Raw genomic sequence first — 21,106 nt, forward strand, 5'->3', positions numbered from 1 at the left:
ATATGGGTTAAGGAAGATAATTTTTATTTATGTTGTTATCTTTGACAAAATTGAAAAGAAGTAATAATGGTAGCTGATATTGATAAAAATATAGAGTGACATATTTAAAATTTATTTTTGATTGTCTGTTTTAATTTGAGGTCAATTATATTTTATCTTGTTGAAAATGCAATTAAACCAGTATATCAATCCTCTTTTAGTTCCAAAAAATGGTCGAATTGTAATGTTAGAATAAGTAGGAGGCAATGCCTATTATTAATTCACATGTATGGAAACTACAAAATTGCTAGACATTGAATGTGAGTTTATTTTACACTCTATTATAAGTTATTTTATCAATTTGGCTCTTTAATATAGCATTTTTTATTGGAGATGCTCTAATAAGTTATAAAAAAACTGATCAAACTAATAAAACCAAAATAATTACCAGATTAATCAAATAAAAAATTCAAAAAATATTTAGTTTGGTTTAGTTTCGGTTTCAAATATCTTAAACCGGTTAAACCAGATCGAACTGAACAATCTCAACCGACACATAAAAAAAAACTTTTCTTCTAACCCTAGAAGCCAAATCAAACCCAGGCGCCCCCCTCCCCCAAGCTTTCTCTCAATCTCTAAATAAGCCATCTTCTTCTCCTCTCGCAACTTCCACCTCAACTTTCAGATCTCCACCCATTATTCTTGCTTTGATTATTTTGTCTCCAACATTTGGAAAGAGGACCAGTTGACGCTTATTCACCATACCCTCTAATAATGAACCGGATCCACAATGGGTCACAAAACACCCCACGGAAGGGTGCCTCAAGATCAGTTGTTTATGGACCCAGCCTCTATTTATATTTCCACATCTCATATTGATCCAGTGAAGGAGACCAGGATTTGCCTCTAATTACTCCTACCATTTAAATCTGGGAAATTTTAGAGTGACCTTAACTAATGATTTGAATTACTGATTCGATTACATGGATTATATAAAAACTTGAATCTGGATCCTATTATTTATTTTTTGAAATTTTTTCTTTAAAATAAATTAGTTTGTTTTCCTTGTCTAGGCAATTTAATTAGTGACTATCTCATATTTTTTTTCCCTTTTGATCTGAACCCTCCCTTTAATCCACTGTTTTCGACTTTTTTTTAAATAATTAATTAAGACATAAAAAATATCCGTTGTAAAAATTGATGAATTATAGGAGTAAGAAATTTCTTCAGAAAAACGCAATTAATTTGCACGAGGTTTTAGTGTGCTATTATTATTTTTTAAAATCATATTCCTAAGATATGTGATTTGTTGTTATTTAAGATTAGGATTTTAAAAGAATTATAATAAAGTTTTTTTTTTGTTGTAATCTTTGTTTTTTTATATATTTTAATTATTTGAAAAAATATCAAATTAATATTTTTTATAATTTTAATATGCTAATATAAAAATAAAAATATTTTTAATATATTTTCATTTAAAAAACATTTTGCATTGCATTACTTAATTTCTAATTTTATATTATAGAAATATACATCATTGAGAATATTAATAATGAATGTTTTATCTTGATATATAATGTGGGTGATATGAGATATATGAATAAGTTATTTTTTATGTGAATCTTAAAATGAAATAAATACAAATACAGGATCTATATTAAATTAATGTGATATTCCAAATTTCAATATTTTTTATTAATTTAACTACAAAAAATATTATATTAGATTGATATAATCATTTTAAATCAAATAATGCAACAATAAATTTATTCACTAGACAATATTGTAGTTTATCACCTAATAGTTTAATTATTTTACTTTATACCACAATAAACAAAATACAAAATCTATACACAACGATAAAGAGCGTATCATAGGCGGGCCGACCTCCCTCCCTCCCTCCCTCCCTCCCTCTCTCTCGCTATATATATAGGGGCGGCTTCACTTTATTTCAGAATTCAAAATGGGGTCTGTTATGTTGTCGTCCAACTGCACAGGTCTAGAAAGGGTGAGTGAATGCAATACAAATTACAAAATATCACAACACGCGCGCGCAGAAGCCCAAAATAAAATAAACAGGCGTAGAAGCAGCCATGATTTATATAATGCTTTTGTCTTTGGTTTTTGATGAGCAGCAACATCATTATTGCTGTAGATTTTGGATCTCTAGCTTGCCTTGCAATGGAAACTCTATCGAACATGGCTTTTTTAGTGAATTAGATCATCAAGCACACCTATCAATGGGACAGGCAGGAGGAGAATACTTAGCCAATCTCAGTCTGTTGAGAGCAATGATAAGGCAATCAACAGTGACCAAATCAATTAATCAAGCATTATGAACAGCATGGATGATGGCATTCGAGCGCTTGAAATCCAGCCAGAGGTGTTTATCAGGAGACCAGCAAAATTTCCTGCTCACCTTCGTGGAAATATTGAAACCTAATTAGCATCGTGAATTGTTGCGCACTGAATTTCTCCTTAAGATTCATGTATTGTCTCGATTTACCTCCATCATCCGTTTCGAGTTTCTTTCATAGCTTCATCCGTTTGACCTTTCCATCAATCTTGGTGATAAACTACTTAAAAAGACCCAGTATTTTGTAGTGACGTGGCGGTGAACACAAGTGAGTTGCTACAGCCTCCGTTTGAGTTAATCTCGGCTGATTTAGAGGCGGGCTTGTATAGCTTTTATGGCAATATTCGATCTATCAATGGAGTTAGCGGCACTTTCCCTCCAAGGGTAGCATTGTGTATTCCGCTCCTTAACAGCCTGCTTGTGCCTCTTCTAAGAGTTGACTCAATTTTTTAGTTTTAGAATCCTTGAAGGGTATTGATTTAAATGGAATTTAATTGCTAAAAAATAACTAAAAATAAATTAAACGAGAGACGCTTTGATTTGCAACGATAATTCCTTTAAATCGACAGTAAAATAATATTTTAAAAATACCCTTAACAGCACAAATTCTATTTTTTTTTTTTTTAAAGAAACTCATGGTCTCCTTTCTGTTTTATAAAATTATCGCACTGTAATGAATTGTGCAAGATCATGTTATGTTGCCACATCCATCGTCCTGGACCTCTTGCATGGATGACTTTCCCACTAATCCATTGAATATCCCAAGACCCGTAACGTGCAAATCCATTTCCTTCCTGAAAGAAAGAAAGCCATTAATTTGACATAACCAGTCAACTGCTCCCTCCTCATCTCGTCATCTTCTGGAAATCTAGCGCAGAATGCAAAGCATTGCTTTAAATGTGGTGATAGATTATTGTAATTCAAAATCCAAGTAGGTTCTCGCTTCTTCTCTTAGATCCCAAATCTCACTTTCTTTTATAGATATCCATTCATCTTCACTCTCTCTTGGCCTGTCAAGGACCATCAAAAGTAATTACAGTATGCATCTCACACTTGTATTTAACAAACATTAGGGGATTTTTCTTTTCTTTTCAAAAGGTGGTAAAAATGTTACAATTATAGTACTTAAAAAGTGGAAAATATAAAAGAACCTTGTAAAGAAAAAAAAATTTATAACAAAAAAATAATAATTTTAAAGGTAAAATAGTCAAGATTGTTAATTTAATTCATTTCTACGTGTATTCAAAATAGTATAATTAAAAAGATTAGTGAAACTAATTTTTATCAGGAAAATTACCCCTATCGAGTTTTGAAATATTATAATTTACAATTTAAATCAAAAGAAAATTTTTAAATATAATAAAATAACTATAATACCGCAATATATATTATAACAATTAGAGATACTAAACAACATACATTACTCATACACACATTTCCACTTGTGTTCAAATCTAAAGATTTGTGTGAATTTTATTTGGTTATATGGATTGTTTTTTTGTGATTGTTCGGTTCCAGTTAGATCCGTGCTTTACCGGTGCCGTTCTCATAATTTGAAAGTGGATTTTCTGTTTTTCTGTTGAGTTTTCCTTGGCCTATATCGAATCTGTGAGTTTTTATTGAGTGGAGTTCTTGAAGATGTGCCTGGCTCAACGGTCTCTGCCCCAGTATCAGCCATCAGGTGATAACTGCCCAAAATCTAACAAGAAGACAGGCCCAGAAACTCCTGCCCCAACTTCTGAATCGTGGGAATTTCCTTTCTTTTACAGGAAGAAAATTGGGACAGTCTTCGAAGCCGTATCAGGGCCAATTCCCTTTCTTTGAGATTAAGACTCTGGTGAGAGGGAGCCCCATTCCCGATCGTCTTTATCGGAGAAGCCTTTGAGAAATTGTCCTATTTCCTTACCTGCTGTCCGGGGTCAATTCCTTTGTATCGAGGGGCTTTCCTTCCTAGGTCTATTCCTTCTCTCCACTTATTCGGTATGTCCGCCCAGTCGTCAAAGCTTTTCCTTTCCTTTTAACTAAGCCTTCCCCCTTTATGGGTGAACCGTTCCTACAGCCGTTCCTACAGCCCTTATATGATTCCAGCTACTCACCCTTGGACCCGCACCCCTCCAAGACAAGGAACGTGCCCTAGCAAACAGCCTTTCAATTGATGAATCATTCTCTTCTCAGCATGAGCCACGTACACAAGATCCACGTTGCAGTGCTGGCTCCCCGGCATAGAGCCCTAGAGCTGAGAGGTCAATACTACCTCGTTGTTTCTTTCCTTCTGGATTCGAAGGATAATAAATAGAGTTATGCCATTCCCAATACCCCTCCTTAATCACGGAGGTGATTCTCGTTTTCGTTGCCCTTTAAAACAATATTTATTGGTTAATATACATGAAACTCGGTAATAACTGTCCATTAAAAAAAATTTATTTAAAAATACATTAAAATAATAATTTATATTTTAAAAAAATTATTTTTAATAAAAAAAAAAAAATCTAATGAAACTCCCTGTCATTCCGAACAGCCTCAGGAAGAGGTCAGGAAACCAAACAATGGAATGGATAATATGGAAAAGGTCACGTGTATCGTTGTTAAGACAGGCCTCGGCCAAGGCCCAAGCTCTAACGTTAGGCTAAATGGAGGAAGGCAAAGCGTTGAGGCCTGTCATACCAGTCTTTTCTTTTCTTTTTATATTTTCGGTGAGGGTGGCGAGAGGATTAACAAGGAATATAACCGGCTGGCCCTAATTTTATTTTATTTTTAATTTTTTTATTATCAAAATGAATTTCCTGCAGTTTATTCATGCCTTAACTAATTTCATGATATTCAAATTTAATAATCATCTAAGTCTCTAATAACCTTGAAAAGATTTGAATTCGGGACCATTAGAAAATAAACTCAAAATCTAAATTACTTTTTAGGATTTTAACTCTTGATTCATAGTTGACATGGAAGAAAATATTGGTTGCAGTTTGTCGCACAAAGGTTAACTGCTATAAATTTTTGGGTTTTTTTTCAATTAAGATAGAGTAAACGATTAGTGTAATTCAAATAATTTTTGTTTTTTATAAAACTCTGTGTAATGGCTGCAAAAAAAAGAATGCCCAATAAAGGACAAGTCTACTCTTGCCTGCCAGACACAGTAGTGGCTCTACTTGGAATCACGTCTTCGTTGCTGCGTGTAGAATAAAGAGTCGCCCTTGAAATGTCTATTTTTCTGCTTGACATTGAAGCAAATGCCTCACCTTCCCATCAAGAAATTTATTTTACTAAAGTCGCTATTTGAATTATTTTTCACAGATTTGGAAGCCAAGCAGGCGACTTTCACCAACCAAAATTCACTGCCTGGCAGTGCCTACCTAACAATGAGTGGCCTTCCTCAACTCATCGGTCAACACATGCTTGGTCAGAGTCAAAACTAGTAGGCCATCTCTCTCTCTCTCTCACTCGTCTCTAATAGCCATTATACCCTTCCTGGCTGAGTTATTATTATGGTATCTAAAATCAAGATGTTGTAATTAACAGCTAATATTTGCGTTAAACAGACTAAATTCATGCTTAATTTAATACAAACTGACAATGGTCCCCCGCTTCAAGAACAGTTAAGCCACATTGCTTTGCCTTGGAGTCTTTCGTGGGTCAATAATCTCTTCCATCCTATTAGAATTGTGCAAAGTGTCACTAGTCGATCCTTCTCTTAATTTGTCAAGATATCATATAATTTGTGGCCCCCTTCCCCAAAAGTATTTACTATCAAGTTCCCTGTCTGAAGCCAGTACTCTTGTCTGCAATTGCAACAGTAACCTAGCTCTCATTATGTTAGGCCAAAATAGTAAGAGGAGAGAACAGCTAAGCTACTCTTCAATGTCCACAGGCCCCAGTTTGGCTTAGTTGCAATATCAAGCTCTTATGCTGTTCAAAAAGTTTCATAATCTTGATTTTGTTCTTTCTTTTTCTTGGCTACATGGAAAAACAGAAGTTACTCTGCCCAGTGCAACACCACTTCCATATTGCTTAGGCATCTCAAGCTGCTCCCTTCATGACATCAGATCCGAATGCATGTCTTGTAAACCACCTTAACATGTTTGATGGAACCTCGTGACAAAGGAAGGGAACATGTGAATACATGACAGAGGATAAAGCTTTGATTTAATGCATGGAAACTAGACTATTGAGAGACTCTGTGGATATGTCGCTCATCTAATAAAGATTAGACAAGTTTTACGTCCTGCTGTGGAGTTACTAAAAGAGGAGGGAGACAGCGACAGAATAATTATCTTACTTTAGGATCTTTTGGTTGTTTGTTCGATCTGTTAAAGCTTTCAACATTATTGTCTCTCCTCAATAATAGAACAGAGGCGGGCCACAGACTGCCTGAAATAATGTGTTTGTGAATAATCAAATCACAGAACATGTATAACACCTAAAAGATAACTCCTGTGTTTATTAGCTGTCTGAAATTCATCAGAGCTGTCCAAATCTTACGTGGAAGCCTTTCAAGAATTGGCATGCAGATAGACATGATATCCACCCTCTCCAATGAAACCAGAAACCCATCCCAGGTTCAGTAAATAACATATCATACCTGCATAAGCCAAGCTCTTTCAGAGGGTATCTTGGTCATTGAAATGCATCTCAGGCTGTTATCTTTGATCCAGCCCTCACATGGCTAGAGATTGAACTCGAAAAGTTTTCTCCCGAGATTAATTAACTGTAAAGAAAATTGAAACGACTAGAATTCCCGTCAATTTTTTCCTTCCTTCTTTCTTTCCATGGATTTTTTAAAAAACAAGACTGTACAAAGAGTTCAGAATCGTATGCAAAATTATTATCCTAGCAATAAAAACCTTGTCTTTAGTTCCTCCCAGGGTGTCCAAGTGCTGCTACCCATATTCTAAACAACACCTTATACTCTGTCCGTTCAGACTACTCACATAACAAAACAAAGGAGATCAAAAAGTTACACGACACTATAAAGCAGGCACCTCCTTCCCTTTATTTATCACAAATTCCATGCACCTCTTCATCCACACCTCTCCACGGTCAACTCCACAAACTTCCTCGTTTTTCTCGTTCTAGACACAGAAAATGATCTCCCTAGAAACTGTTCAAGCAACATCTAGATCCATTGAACCTTCAAGCCCCCGAATTTCTTTCTCTGCTGATTTCCTTCATGACAAGAACTTCATTCCAATTAGTCCGAACCCACAGGCTGAGAAAGATGGAGAAGCAGAGCGAGAAAAAGCTAGAAATGCAGAATTTGAGTTCCTTTCAAGCAAAATGAGCAGCCAGACCATGCTAACAGCAGATGAACTTTTTTTCGAAGGGAGATTACTTCCCTTCTGGCAAATGCAGCATTCTGAGAAACTCAACAAAATTAGCCTCAAAACTAAAGAAGCTGAGGAAGGGGAAGGGGAGGAGATGAGCAAGGAAGAGCCAAGGGTTTGGTTTGTTGATGAAGACCCATCTCCAAGGCCACCAAAGTGCACTGTTCTGTGGAAAGAGCTGCTACGGCTAAAGAAGCAACGTGCTTCTTCTTTGTCCCCCTCTTCGTCTTCCTCTTCGACATCATCTACTTCTAGCTCGGCCCTTGCAGACATTGTTACTAAAGAAGGGAAGCACGGTTCTTGGAATAGAGAGAAGCATGTGAAGAGGATAAAGAAAGGACTGGAGAGAACAAGATCAGCCAGTATCAGAATAAGGCCAATGATAAATGTCCCAATTTGCACACCGGTGAAGAGCAGTGCATTGCCGCCTTTGTTTCCCCTTAAGAAAGGGAGGCTAGAAAGGTGAAGATTGGAAGGGGCAAAAAAAAGTAGATCGAGTTTGTAAGAACCGTTGGATCGTTCAGTATTTACGTTCATCTCTTTTATCAGTCCATTTACTTCATTTCAAACTTCAATTTGTTCCCCTGCTTTTGTGTTCAGAGGACTGTTAATTATGATGGATACGATGAATTATAATGAAAATGACGACAAAACCTATGGTTTGGACAAAATAATATCTTCTTCCACTTTGTTTTTGCTTAGAAGACAATTAAGTACATTTCAGTTGCTTACGGATAGAAACTTGAGAGGTGCCATGCCACCTGCAAAGATGCAGAGCCTGAGAATAAGAGATTGCAGGGTCATTTGCAGAGGGAAAGTAATTGATATAAGACGTTCATTAACAGCAAACCATCAAACCTCGTCATTTTATAAGAACATGGGGGCCAGGTGTTTCAAATTACACAAACTGGAAGGTAAGAAGAGAAAAAAGATAACAAGTATACAACAAAGAATGAATTTTATAGGATCAGTTGTTTACGTGTACAGGTTGACAGCATAATCCAACTGTGCCGAGTTAAAGCACAATCAGATTGACTTGGTATGGACAACCGACTTAAGTAAAAACAGATAAGACTGAAACTGGACCTGACAATGACAAAGCTTCTAGAAAAATTTCCAAGCCTAGCTAGACGCTGTAAATCTCTAAATAGAATAAATCAAGATTTAAACAAATGGTTAAAATCGGCTTCTCAGTAAATGCAGTCTTCCGCTTTTGCACTGGGTATCCATACCGTGTTTTGCTCAAGAGGGTGGTGGGGCCAAGAACTGGTTTCCAGACGTCCTAATTAAAAAATAAAAATAAAAATGAATTAGCACTATTATTTGACAAATGGTTTTACATGTAAATAACTAATGATATAAAAAAACAACATCGGTTCATGCAAACTTACCTAAGGTTCAGCCCAGGTTTCAGAAGATTATTTGGAATTTGACCAGTCAGATTATTGTTCTGCAGGAATCTGAAAGACAAAAGCAACCAAGTCAGATGAATCGAGAATAAAAAAAGAATTACCACATAAGCAATTGAATAAAAAAAACTACATATGACCAAAAAAAAACACTGCGACGAAACGTTCAAATGTGTTGTCATTAATTTCATCAGCAGCAGATAAATTAAAACACGTCTGGGTTTCTAGCAAAAATGAAGAATAAGTCAACAACCCAGCTATAAAATGGCTAACCATCCAGATTTTTTTACCATGTAGGTTTTTAAGTTGAAAGACTTAGTAAACACGTAATGGGTAGTGACAGCAATGAAAGGCCATTGGACTAGATACCCTTAAATCAGTAAATGCAACGTGAGTCTGATACCCAAACTTGTTGTAACCACTCTTAAATAGAGAAAGTGACGATGACAAAATATGTCGGATAGCAGTTCTTCCGATTCCTTTTCAATCCAGCGCTTCTATCTAGAAACTTACAGGTCTATGAACTAAAAATAATTTTGGCAGGGATAATTCTTATCATACAGGCGCAAAAGCCATCTGCAATGAATCAGTGACAATGGCCCAAACATGCAAAAAGATTGGGTATCATAACCTGGAAACTAAACCATGTACATCAACTCCTCAAAATATTCTTATGTCTATTTCATTAACTACCATGTGAGAACATCAGTGTTGAGCTAAAAGTTGCTTGCACCGTATAAAATGTCTTAATTTGTATGAATATGATGTCCACCAAGTCAGAAATGGTCAATTACCAATCTCAAAGATGAGTGCTTCCGGATTCTACTCTGACATTTTAGTTACAAGTGTGATAATCTATGCAAATCCCACATTGGTACTTCTATTGCCTAGAAGAGATTGTGTGCTATGCAATTGGGGGAGGGTTGGAGTAAACATGCAGATGCCACTACCTTATTATAAAAATCATGATGAGATATAGCAACAAAGGTTCAATGTGTGCAATAACACAATTTTTAAATTGTTCAGTGAATGGTTCCACATTTCCAATAGCACCAAGTTCTAGATCTATGATTGAACGGTAAAGGATTTCCAAAAACTTAAATCATAGACTCTTGGATTGGGGTTCCATTTATTTAGCATAACAACCAAAAGCACATTGAAGGACAAACTCCTAAGGTGTGAACAGCATTGACTGCAAATAAGTGGATAATAAGCCAAGCCATGAAAGCAACGTGTAACATGATAAGATGAGACTCGCATATGCTCTTGAGCTAAAAAGACTTACAGTTCTCGCAGACCCTTGATGTTTCCAAGTGACAAGGGGATCTCACCAGTGAATCGATTGTCTTCCAAATGCCTTTCCAATATGAAAACAATGTCAGGTAAAGTCTTATTTATGTTATATTTAACCAAAAACTGCAACCAAGTACCCTATTTTAGGCGGAACAGGGAAAAATAACAGGGGAAGGGAAAAGGGAGGATAATCTTACAATGTCTCCAGCATCTTTAGTGAACTCAAATCAGGTATTGATCCTGATAAAGTGTTGTTCCCAAGCCAGCTGTTAAAAACAAGAGAGCGTCAATCTAGAAATCCCGGTTCAATTTCTGCTAATTGACGGTTATAGTTTTGATAACCTACATGTCAGCCAATGCAGTCAATCTGGCAATACTTGGCGGGAGTGATCCTGAAAGACCCATGCCTGTCAGATTCCTGGAAACAAGAAGAAAACAAAAGATAAATTGTTTGTCAAGGACTAAGGAGCAGTACGTAATAGAAACACTCTCTCATGACCAAACCCAACTTACAAAGTAACCACGCGAATCCGGGGGCCTTCAGAGCATGTAATTCCAGTCCATGAATACTGAAGCGGCATACAGGGATCACCGTTCCAATCAAGAGGAGCATTCTGGAGACTGCTTTTCAGTGCTTCCAGAGCTATTACTGCACCAACAAATAAGAATTCTATATAACCAGTACTATCAACGCAAGCGACAAATTCAAAGCATCCAACCCCAATCTACCTAACTTGAAGTGTTAACTGAGCACCACTAGGACAAGAAAACAAACTGATTACACTACCCCAATAGAAAAGGCAGGTCCTTAGTAACCATACCATCTCTTGTGAGTGTTCTTTCTCCGAGTGCAATCACTTCAAACACCTCTCCACCATTAATCAATGGATCAACGCTCGAACCAGTAGCTGGACTCAAAGCAACCGTGGTAGGACCACTAAGAGGCCACTTGGTAGCAAAGACAACAGCACCAGCTGGCGTCACACTCAAATTCTTATAATACGGCACACCATTGATACCTACATCAATCATCCTCGATCCCCCTGTAGAGGAATTATGATCGTCTGCAAAGTATAAAGCAATATAGTACATTGAACTAGGAAGTGGCACAGGAGGCCACCTCAGTTCCTGAAGACTTGACCGGCCCATTGCAAATTCCGTTTCGAATATCTTCGAAGGAGGAAGATTCCAGATACCAGAAACAGACACGTTTTTGCTAGGTGGAATTACTGGTTCTCCAAATGGCTCCCAAACCCGGTCGAATTGATCATCAGGATATCTAATTGGAAAAAAAAAGAGCAACTATTCAACATATGTAAAGAAATAGAAATCATAAACAAGCCAATAAGCACGCAATTCAATAGCAGGTGTCGATGAGTCACCGGATAACCTCCTTGTGACCGAAACTGTGCCTGGCAACCAAGCTGAGTCCAACCTGTTTAAAATCAGTCGAATTATACAAGGAATTTCCCAAAATCACGAACTCCAAAGCCGAAATGAACGGGTCAGATTCCGTGTACGAATTAGCAGCAATACAGAAACTCATAGTCTTCCCTCGAGCCAAGAAAACACCTTCGTAGTAAGACGCCATGCCGTCACTGTAATCCCCTGTGGTATTCACCACGCTCCAGAGAGTTCCATCAACAATCTGATCGAAAACAGGAAGCGGATCATTGCCGTTGATTCCTCCGTAGAAGTAAGTTGACCTGATCATGTATTTTGCTCCGCGGAAAACACTGACCACGTAGCAGAATTTGCGGTGGAGATTGTTTTGTAGAGGAAATGATCGGACCGTGGAGAGAGTTTGATGGAGGACTGGGATTGTTAGGTTCTTTGAGGTCCCACTGGTGATGTAGCCGGTGTCTGGGATCCATTGAAGACCGTTGATAGTTGACGGCACAGTAGCACCGCAATCAATTAAAGTACCTGAAAGAAATGAAAGAAAAAAAAAAAGATTAGAGAAAGTAGTTGAAAAAAAGGTGTAAGAGAGTGAGAGAAGTGAAGGGATTGTTATTACTTACGGAGAAGAGGCGGAGGTTGGGAGGAAGAGAGGGAGAGGAGAGAAAAAAGAGAAATCAAGATGATGAGAGACGGAGGGGGCATGACGGAGAAATCCAAGTTTTAATTGTAACGAGATTGGAAATTCAGAGAGAGAGAGAGAAGCTTGTTCCGTTTTTGTTTGAATGGGTTTGGTTTGGTTTGTTGGATATGGTAGTGGTGGAGGTCATTGTGGAATGGGCATTGAATGGGTCGTTGGGGAGTCATGGGATGCAAGAAAGGAATAGGGAGAGGAGGTGAAGAAGAGGGAAGGAATTTTGGTGACGCGGGAAATGGGAGGGCCAGGTCAAGCAGATACCAGTACAGTTGTGTGACGCAGGTGTTTCGTGTTGGTGTAGTTATTGTCTTTTAAAATATTTTTTTATTTTTAAAAAATTATTTTTAATACTCTAAAAATATTATTTTAAAATAAAAATAATAAAAATAATTTTAAAATATTTTAAACACAGTTTAAAAATATAAAAACAAACAGGGTAGGTAGTAAGAAATTGACTTCTTCCCGTATGTGAATTCCATACAAGGATCATTATGCGGATCAGCTCTTTTTTTTTAATGAGGTGGAAGCATTTCTTTCTCTCAGGGACGAGGGGGGGTATTTTTTATAAAAAAAAAGTATAATATTTAAAAAGGAATTTATAATGCGTCAATTTGATAAAAGTTAAGAGTGTTGTTAATTGTGATGGTCCTCGTATCTTTTTAAATTTGAAAGTGAATCTGTTTTAATTTGTTTTAGATATTAGCCAAGTTGAATTACGTGGCGTAAAAAATACCTATTCAAATTTTTTATTAAATTATTGTATGCTCTGTCAATCAAGGTTATTATTATTATAATTGTGAGTTGACTTGTAAAATTATATCATACAAGTGATTTTTTGTTTTATAAAAAAAATATATATATATCTTATTAATTATTTATTTTACATTTTATCATGTGCAAATATAAATATATTTAGAAAGACACTATCAATTGAGTTTTGTCTAGATTGTAATGATATTTTCAATGATAGTGTCTGATGCAATCAAAAATTTTAAAATTAACTCGCAACTTGAATCATTTAAAGATGTAAAAAGGTTGTTTGGTATTGAGGCTATCGAGACAACAAAAGATTTTTTTTAAAAAAAAACCATAGTTCAGTGGTGAGATTTTTATGGGAATGAATGTTTATAATTATAAAGGTTGCAATCTGAGTTATAAACTTGACTTGCGCTTCATCTGGATGTATGCGTGACTAAAATGCATTTGAAATGGTGAATTTTTTTATGTTATTATTTTTAATATTTAAATATTTGATAATAATCATGCAAGTTATAAATTTGAATGACTTATTTAGATTCATACAAAACGAATAAATCGCTTGCACCAAAAAAAAAAACTTGGTATTTGTAATGTGTAATTTTAAATTGAATAACAACCAACTCGAAAAGCAAGCCAATGATCGTGGTGTAGTTTTAGATGACCTGTCGTTCGATAATGATTTGATAATTGAGGGGAAAAACATGATATTTCATCTCACTTTTTATTTGTTTAGTGTCATTAATAGTGCAACACAAATAAACAATGATAAAGAAGATGAAAGTAATGAAGAAGAAATTTCGAATAATACTGAAATGGATAACATGATACTAGAGAGATGATTTGAAGATCCAAATAGATGTCAATCCAAATAATTCAAAGAGTTTTGAATTAAATAATATTGACAACATTGGTGTTGGTACTAGTAGTGACAATAATAGTCCTCTAAATGATAATAATATTAGTGAATGCTCAAGGAATAACGAGGAAGATGACGACAATGAAACTATTTTTAGTGTACATGACACACCAACAAATTATTTATTTTGAGTTTGTTAATTGCTGGTTAATGAAAATCCATGGACATAAGTAAATATATTGTATTTTCAAGTTACTTGAACTGTGTATTAAATTTTATCTAAATCATGTATTACTGCGTGCTTAAACTATGTATGGAAAAAAAAAATATCTTACAATATTATGATTTGCTCTTGCAACTCCAATTTATATTGCATTTTTAGTATCGTGTCGAAAATATATTTTTAATAACCCTACTGTCTATCTTGAATATACTATTATTTAAATTTTATATTAAATTATTAATGTCCAAACAACGTCGAATATACCCATGAATTATCTTTTATTTTTTTCTATAAAAATCTTGCAGGTTGATATTTTTTTATTCAGATAAGTTATTATTATTACCACCGACTTGAATTATCAATTTGTTCCATTAATAAACTCACGGCTTAATTGATTTTTATACCCCAGTTTTCAATGAATTCTAGTTTCATTGTAAAAAGAAACGAGGTATCATGTGCTATCCAGGCACGTCTTGTACATAAATGTTCGAAATTCTTTTGAGAAGAGAGTTTGAGATGCCAATGTTTCTTGTGTCCAGTAGGAGTATAAAATTTGACTTACTGTGTATCTCGCATGTCTCGAATATTACCACTTCATTTTATAACATGGTAAGTATTTTTTAAATTGTTGTTTGTCTAAATAAAAAAACTAATTGTTTTTTTAATATGTTATATATATATTAAAAAACATTTATGATTTTGAATTATTTTAATATTCTAATATTAAAAATAAATTATAATTAAAAATTAATCGCTACCACAATATTAAACACTGTCTAATTAAGAAATCATTTAAGAAGACATGGATTTAGTTCAATTTTATTACTTGGATTGTGTTTTGTATATTGATAATTTTTGTGATTATGATTTAAAAGATATACAATTATATTTTTTAACTAAAATTTCAAGAAAAAATTTTTAATGGGATATAATGTATGTTGATTAATTAAACAGTTTCAAATTAAAACACATACCACACTAAAAAAAAAAAAACAAGTCTTGATTATGTTTGAGAATGTGGTGCAAACCGTATTCCTTACAATTTTGATTTTTTTTGTTTAAAAATATTTTTTTCATGTTTTTAAATTATTTTGATGTGCTGATATAAAAAATAAATTTTTAAAAAATTATTTTAATATATTTACAAGTAAAAAAAAATTTAAATTATAATTGCTATTATAATTCTAAACAAGCGTTTAATATAAAATTATTTAGTGCTCAATATATTATATTGTGATGCATGGCAATTGGGCCTGTGTTTTACTTTTACCAGCAATGATATGTTTTCTCATTGAGAGTTGAGACGCTTCGCTCTTTCAGAAATTCAAAACAGCACGAAAGTTGTCCATTTATTTATTATTCATTCTGAAATTAAAGGCTTAGGTTATTTGATAAGAAAAATAAAAATTTATATTTTTCAGATTTCGGGCTATAAAACTCGAGGGCTCCGACAAGAAGTTCGGAGTTTATCAGGTTCCGGCCAACATAAGTGTCGGGCTCCAATCCATTTTGATCCATAAAGAGCTTCTCAGTCGTCTTCTTACATCGGATTATAAACTCGTTTTCTCAAGGTTTTTTTATGATTTTCAATCTCCTCTCGTTATGTGCTGAACATAAAAACAGCAGTAAGTATTCATAAATTTTTTCAACAATCATTAAATTTTGAGAGAAAAACAATGAATTAACTTGTTAAAATTCTCGAAATTTTATTTTCAACAGCTACAAACTAGTAATTGTATTTTTAACAATCATATTTATTATTATTGTTGTTAGCATGTACAATGTTAAGACTTTTCAATGTCAAGACTTTTTTCACTCTAGTATTCAAATATTTTGATGATTTTATTTATTTATTTATTTTTATTTTAAATTTTTTTTTTATTATTTAACATTGATTTTATTTGATAATTGATTGGTTTCATAGCTTGGGTGACTAGTTTTACAAGTTAGTCGTGCTGGATCAAGTAATTTTTTATCCTTTTTTAATTTTTTTTTCTCAACTTCATCTTTCAACATTAGGTTGATTGAGAATTGAACTTCATAGTTACTATTTTATTTGTTTTTTAAGGGGTTATCATGATTTCACGACTCCGGTCACGAGTTTTGCGGGTTAGCAAGATTGACTATGTTTTTTTCTGTCCCCTTTTTAATTGAATATTTTTTTTAATTTCATCTTTTAACTTTTGGTTAATTGAGAATTGAAATTTATATTTTTTTTTAATTTGTTTTTTATGAAGTTATCTTGGTCTACTTACTTTAGTTTGACGGGTTAATATGAGTTGATTCGAGTGATTTTTTTTATTTTTATCAATTTAATCATTTAATGCTGGTGTTATTAGGAATCGGGTTTCATAGGTTTTATTTATTTATTTTATATGGGGTTATCATGGTCTTGTGATCCAAGTTGCGGGTTTGGTTGTTTGACTTTGGAAGTTTTGTTATTTTTTTTAATTTTATCATTTGGATATTGGATTGAATGAGAATTGAGATTCATATTTTGTTCTGGTTTGCATTTTACGAGATTATCTTGGTCTCGTAACTCGAATAATAAATTTAGTTAGTTGATTCATGTGTTTTTTTTATTAATTTTTTTATTATATTTTCTTGTATTTCATCATTTAATATTGTATTATTAAAAATTATATTAATAGCACCTGAATATATTTTATATATATATAAAAAAATTGATATAACCCAAAAAGGACAACAATCTAAGTGATTTCTAAGAGTTTATATACGAGATGCTATTTTGATATTGTTAAATTTGGAAGCAGGGCCAAGGGATTGGATCCAGCGAGTTTAGTTTCTTGTCCATTTTTCTTGTATTTGTAGATCACCACTGTAGGTGACAGAATATTTTTTCAACAAGGATATATTTATCATTATAATCACTGTAGGTGACAGAATATGTTTCTGTCGTCGTAAATTACTGTTCATTGGAACATTATAACAAACACTGATTTGATGTTGTTTTTTTTTCTTTATACCTTCTTAGTTTATTTTTATTTTTTATTGTTATCTCTTAATATATAATTTAATTAAAAATTAATATTTATAATTTATTTTGATTTATTTTCTATAGGGTTATCTTAATCTCGTGATTCAAGCAGGCTAACCGGGTTAACTCGAGTCTTTTTTTATTGTTTTTTCAATCTCGCCACTTAACACTGAGTTAATTAATAATTGAGTCTTATAATTTATTTTGATTTGTTTTCTACTGTGTTATTCTAGTCTCATGATATGAGTTTGATAGTTTAACATTGGTTGACTCGAGTTATTTTTTTTATTTTTATTTATCAAAATTAAGTTGCTTTATATAGAGTTATCCCAACTTCAATTTTATTCTTTTAATTATTTTTTAAAAAAACTTCATAGTCTTCTTAATTTGTTTTTTTTTTTTAGTTTAACGTGGGTGTCCGGGCCAGCTTGCGTGCACCTTGACTAATCCCACGGGCCCTGAAGTTAACGACCATGTAAGCCTCCAGTGGCCATCATATGAGCAATCACATGGCTCGAACCTGAGACTACAGAGGGAGCAAACCTCTTGGTCCCAAGCTCTTACCACTGGGCCACCACCTAGATGGTTTTCTTAATTTGTTTTTAATTGGGTTATTATGGTTTTGTGAACCAAATTATAGATTTGTTAGGTTAACTTGGACTGACCAAAATCAACCTAATATGTTATCATCTTAATATTAAAAAAAAAATTAGCTTTGTTTTTATTAAAATCAAATTATATTTTTATCAATCATTTAAATTATTTCTAGATATAACAAATTAACTGGGCTATATAAGTTAGTCTGTGCATGACCTTAACAGTTTTTTCACTAAAAAAATAATGTGACCAGTAACACAGGCAGTAGCCAATATTCCAGTATTGCTACTAGTATGCTAGACAACGACGGGCTTTTACCGTTCATTTAATAATATAAGGTCCTGTTTTCAACGATGCGTAGTTTTTGGCACTCAATTTTTTTACATATTTGATTCATGAAGTTTCAAGTATTTATGTTTCACTCTAAACTTTATTTTTCTCGTGGACCGGCTCAATCCCCGTGAGTCCAGGGAGGAGTGCGGGAGTTGTCGAAAAAAGCCAGGAAAGAGAAAGCTTTGAAAATTTTCAAGAAAATAGAGTCGCAAATAAACAGATCATAAAGAATGCATAAATTAAGGAAATTCGCAAGAGATAAGTGGAGAAATTTGAATCTCAAAAGAATATTAAACAACCAGTTGAGTGCAGTGAAAAGAATGTATCACCTCGATTTATATGTAAATTCGGTGCGATTCTTTTTTTCATACAACAACAATTCTCCAACTTAACAACCTCGTCGGCGAACTGTCTTCATTTTCTTGATGCCTTTGCGTCGTTTATTTGAAGTCACCGGCTAGCACTTGGCATGTTGAATGGATGCCGTTGAGTTTGTTTTCTGGTAGCTTGAAACTTCGTCAAAAATAATTAAAGCTAGTTACAGCAATTAATTCGTCGTCGCTCCTTCTTGATCCTTGCTGCAACGATAAGTAAGTCAATTAGGTGGGTCAAACTAGAGAAGTGGATAACATCTTCACCCTCCGGCCTAACTACAAGACCCCACTCCACGGGCACAGTGGAGATGCAACCACCGAATTGACAGGGCCGCGGAAAGGATACTATTTATGTGCGATATGCATTGCTCCCTGTCAAGATTTTCTCGTGTTTGGTTGGCCTGCGAGATCTTTGCTCTCTGTACATCTGAACCATCATAGAAAAGGAATCTTGGTTTTGGGTACTTCGAGAGAAAAAACTGCGATTTTGAAATTATAGAGTTCCCAGGTGATGTTTGTTTCATAAAAAATGTTTATATGTAACGATACTAAATATAAAAAAATATTTTCTAATTTATTTTTTGTAACTCTACTAAATATTAAAAAATAATTCACTCTCCTAAATTTATTTTTAATTGAAATCACTTTCTAAAAAGCGTGACTAGTTGACTGTTATATAACTCGAAGGGGTTTGCCTAGTTGTTAAAAAAAGTGTTGTTTTTTTCTTTTGAGGGTGAATCCTGCAATCAGCATCCAGGATAATAAAATCAGGGACATAAAGATTAATTGAAGACTTATTCTATTATACAAGAATAAAGTGGATTATTCTTCCGAAATATATATATATATATAAACAAATTAAAAGAACGGTGGCCATAAGGATGAGTGAATCTTAAAGGAAGAAAAAGAAAAGAAGGAGGGTTGGGATTGAAAGGATAAGAAATCGACGGTGTGAGAGAGTAATTTATGACAGAACAATTTTGGTCCCATTTGATACTTTTCCTGATATTGATTTTTAAAAAAAATATGTTTTTTCTACTTTTCTAAAAACCGTTTGAAAGACATATGAATGTCAAATTATTGCCTGTACTTGGTTTAAAAATATAAAATTATATTATTGGTTTTTTTTTATAAAAAAAAAACAGCTCGATATCCTACAATGGTGGTGGTTTTGGTATCCTATAGATGGAAAACTAATATATATATATTTTGTTTCATCTTTTAAAAAAGTAAAAAAACAGGTTGAGTTCTAAAACTGTTTACAGGGAGAAATAAATGAATATAGCAGTTAGAAATACAAACCTGAAATTGAGCTATAAACAGGCCCATCGTCTTAAATATATTTTCCCTGCTGTTGGGCCCAAAGAAGCAATGCCATTTACAAGCGAGGGCAGAGTTGACTGACTGTCTGAACCCGTGGCCATGGCACGCGCGCCCCTTGAACTTCTCATCTTCGTCTGTCCATTTTTCATTGGATTCTATAATCAGGTGAAAAGATACAATATAACGCAGACAGTGACGTTAGAGTAGAACAAAATCCCACCGAGGTTGTAAATTTTTTTTTTTTAATTTGATGTAAAGAATATAATATAAATTTGAATTGTAAAATTATAAATAATTATTTTAATTAATTATATATTGATAATTATAGTCAGAAAATTAATTTACATTAAAATATAATAAAATAAGTCAATAATATTATAATTAATTAGTAATTTAAATAAAATGAGAGAGATAAATAATATGAATCAATAAATTAATGATATGAAGAAATAAAAAGTCTCATAACAAAAATTTTCAATACAAGGAAATCACCAAAAGATAGAAAACACACATAAATCTAGTGACAACCTGGTTGTTCTCATCAAATAAGTCCTGATAGACCTCTTTTGGGTTGCAAGCTAATGAGTTTAAATTAGTAATTAACTAATATAAATAATGAAATAAACCTCTAAACAATGTCTAATGCACTATAAAAAAATCAAATTTAAAATAGTTATTTAAAATTAATTAAATAAAAATATATATAATAGAAAAAAAGTTTTCATATTAAAATTCCTCTATGTAGCTTGAATATTTATTTTTTGCAGATTTGAGTCATAATTTCAAAAATGTCGTTCTCTTCTGATTTCAAACATGGTGTTCTCTCTCGTTTGGATGAATTATTGAGCCTACGATATACAATTGAAAAGTTTCAGATGTCTAGTTTTTATCCCAACTTTAATTGAAACAAAATTCCACTAGTATTTCTAGATATGTCCCAAACAATACACGAAGATCTTATTTGACATATTTGACAATATTAGTTTATTAATTTTGACCCTATAAAATATTATGTTTCCTAACTTCATTTGACCTGAAAATTTACCATAATATATTTTCATGTATCTAATATTTTCCTATAAAATTTGAGCTTTATTCAATATATGGTTTGAAAAATATGTTCAATCTCGCAAAATTAGTCAGCAGATATTTTAAGGTTAAATTTTAGACTTTACTTCGTTCATATTATA

The 21,106-nt window shown here is 33.4% G+C and overlaps 2 protein-coding genes across 2 annotated transcripts; one reads left to right on the forward strand and one right to left on the reverse strand.

Annotated features, from left to right (window-relative positions):
• Positions 1-7,071: 7,071 nt before the first annotated feature.
• Positions 7,072-8,330, forward strand: LOC7474221 (uncharacterized). The gene has a single exon (XM_002314676.4). It carries the CDS (start codon positions 7,418-7,420, stop codon positions 8,120-8,122), a length of 705 nt encoding a protein of 234 aa, XP_002314712.3. The 5' UTR covers positions 7,072-7,417; the 3' UTR covers positions 8,123-8,330.
• A 164-nt stretch (positions 8,331-8,494) lies between these two features.
• On the reverse strand, positions 8,495-12,665 carry LOC7474222 (probable LRR receptor-like serine/threonine-protein kinase At1g67720). Its single transcript, XM_024611274.2, has 9 exons — positions 12,380-12,665; positions 11,741-12,284; positions 11,180-11,637; positions 10,872-11,007; positions 10,705-10,776; positions 10,556-10,624; positions 10,351-10,422; positions 9,048-9,116; positions 8,495-8,938 (listed from the first exon to the last, which is right to left on the reverse strand). Exons 1-9 carry the CDS (start codon positions 12,459-12,461, stop codon positions 8,899-8,901), a joined length of 1,542 nt encoding a protein of 513 aa, XP_024467042.2. The 5' UTR covers positions 12,462-12,665; the 3' UTR covers positions 8,495-8,898.
• Positions 12,666-21,106: the final 8,441 nt, after the last annotated feature.

Source organism: Populus trichocarpa, chromosome 10 (genome assembly GCF_000002775.5).
Source record: "Populus trichocarpa isolate Nisqually-1 chromosome 10, P.trichocarpa_v4.1, whole genome shotgun sequence".
Lineage (NCBI taxonomy): Eukaryota > Viridiplantae > Streptophyta > Magnoliopsida > Malpighiales > Salicaceae > Populus > Populus trichocarpa.

Excerpts from the sequence above, each read along its gene's own strand:
- LOC7474221 (XM_002314676.4), top strand. The coding sequence starts at position 7,418 with ATGATCTCCCTAGAAACTGTTCAAGCAACATCTAGATCCATTGAACCT.
- LOC7474222 (XM_024611274.2), bottom strand. The coding sequence starts at position 12,461 with ATGCCCCCTCCGTCTCTCATCATCTTGATTTCTCTTTTTTCTCTCCTC. Across the intron at positions 10,777-10,871 it reads CGGATTCGCGTGGTTACTTT|GAATCTGACAGGCATGGGTC; the intron begins GTAAGTTGGGTT and ends TCTTGTTTCCAG. Across the intron at positions 10,625-10,704 it reads TTGACTGCATTGGCTGACAT|CTGGCTTGGGAACAACACTT; the intron begins GTAGGTTATCAA and ends TGTTTTTAACAG.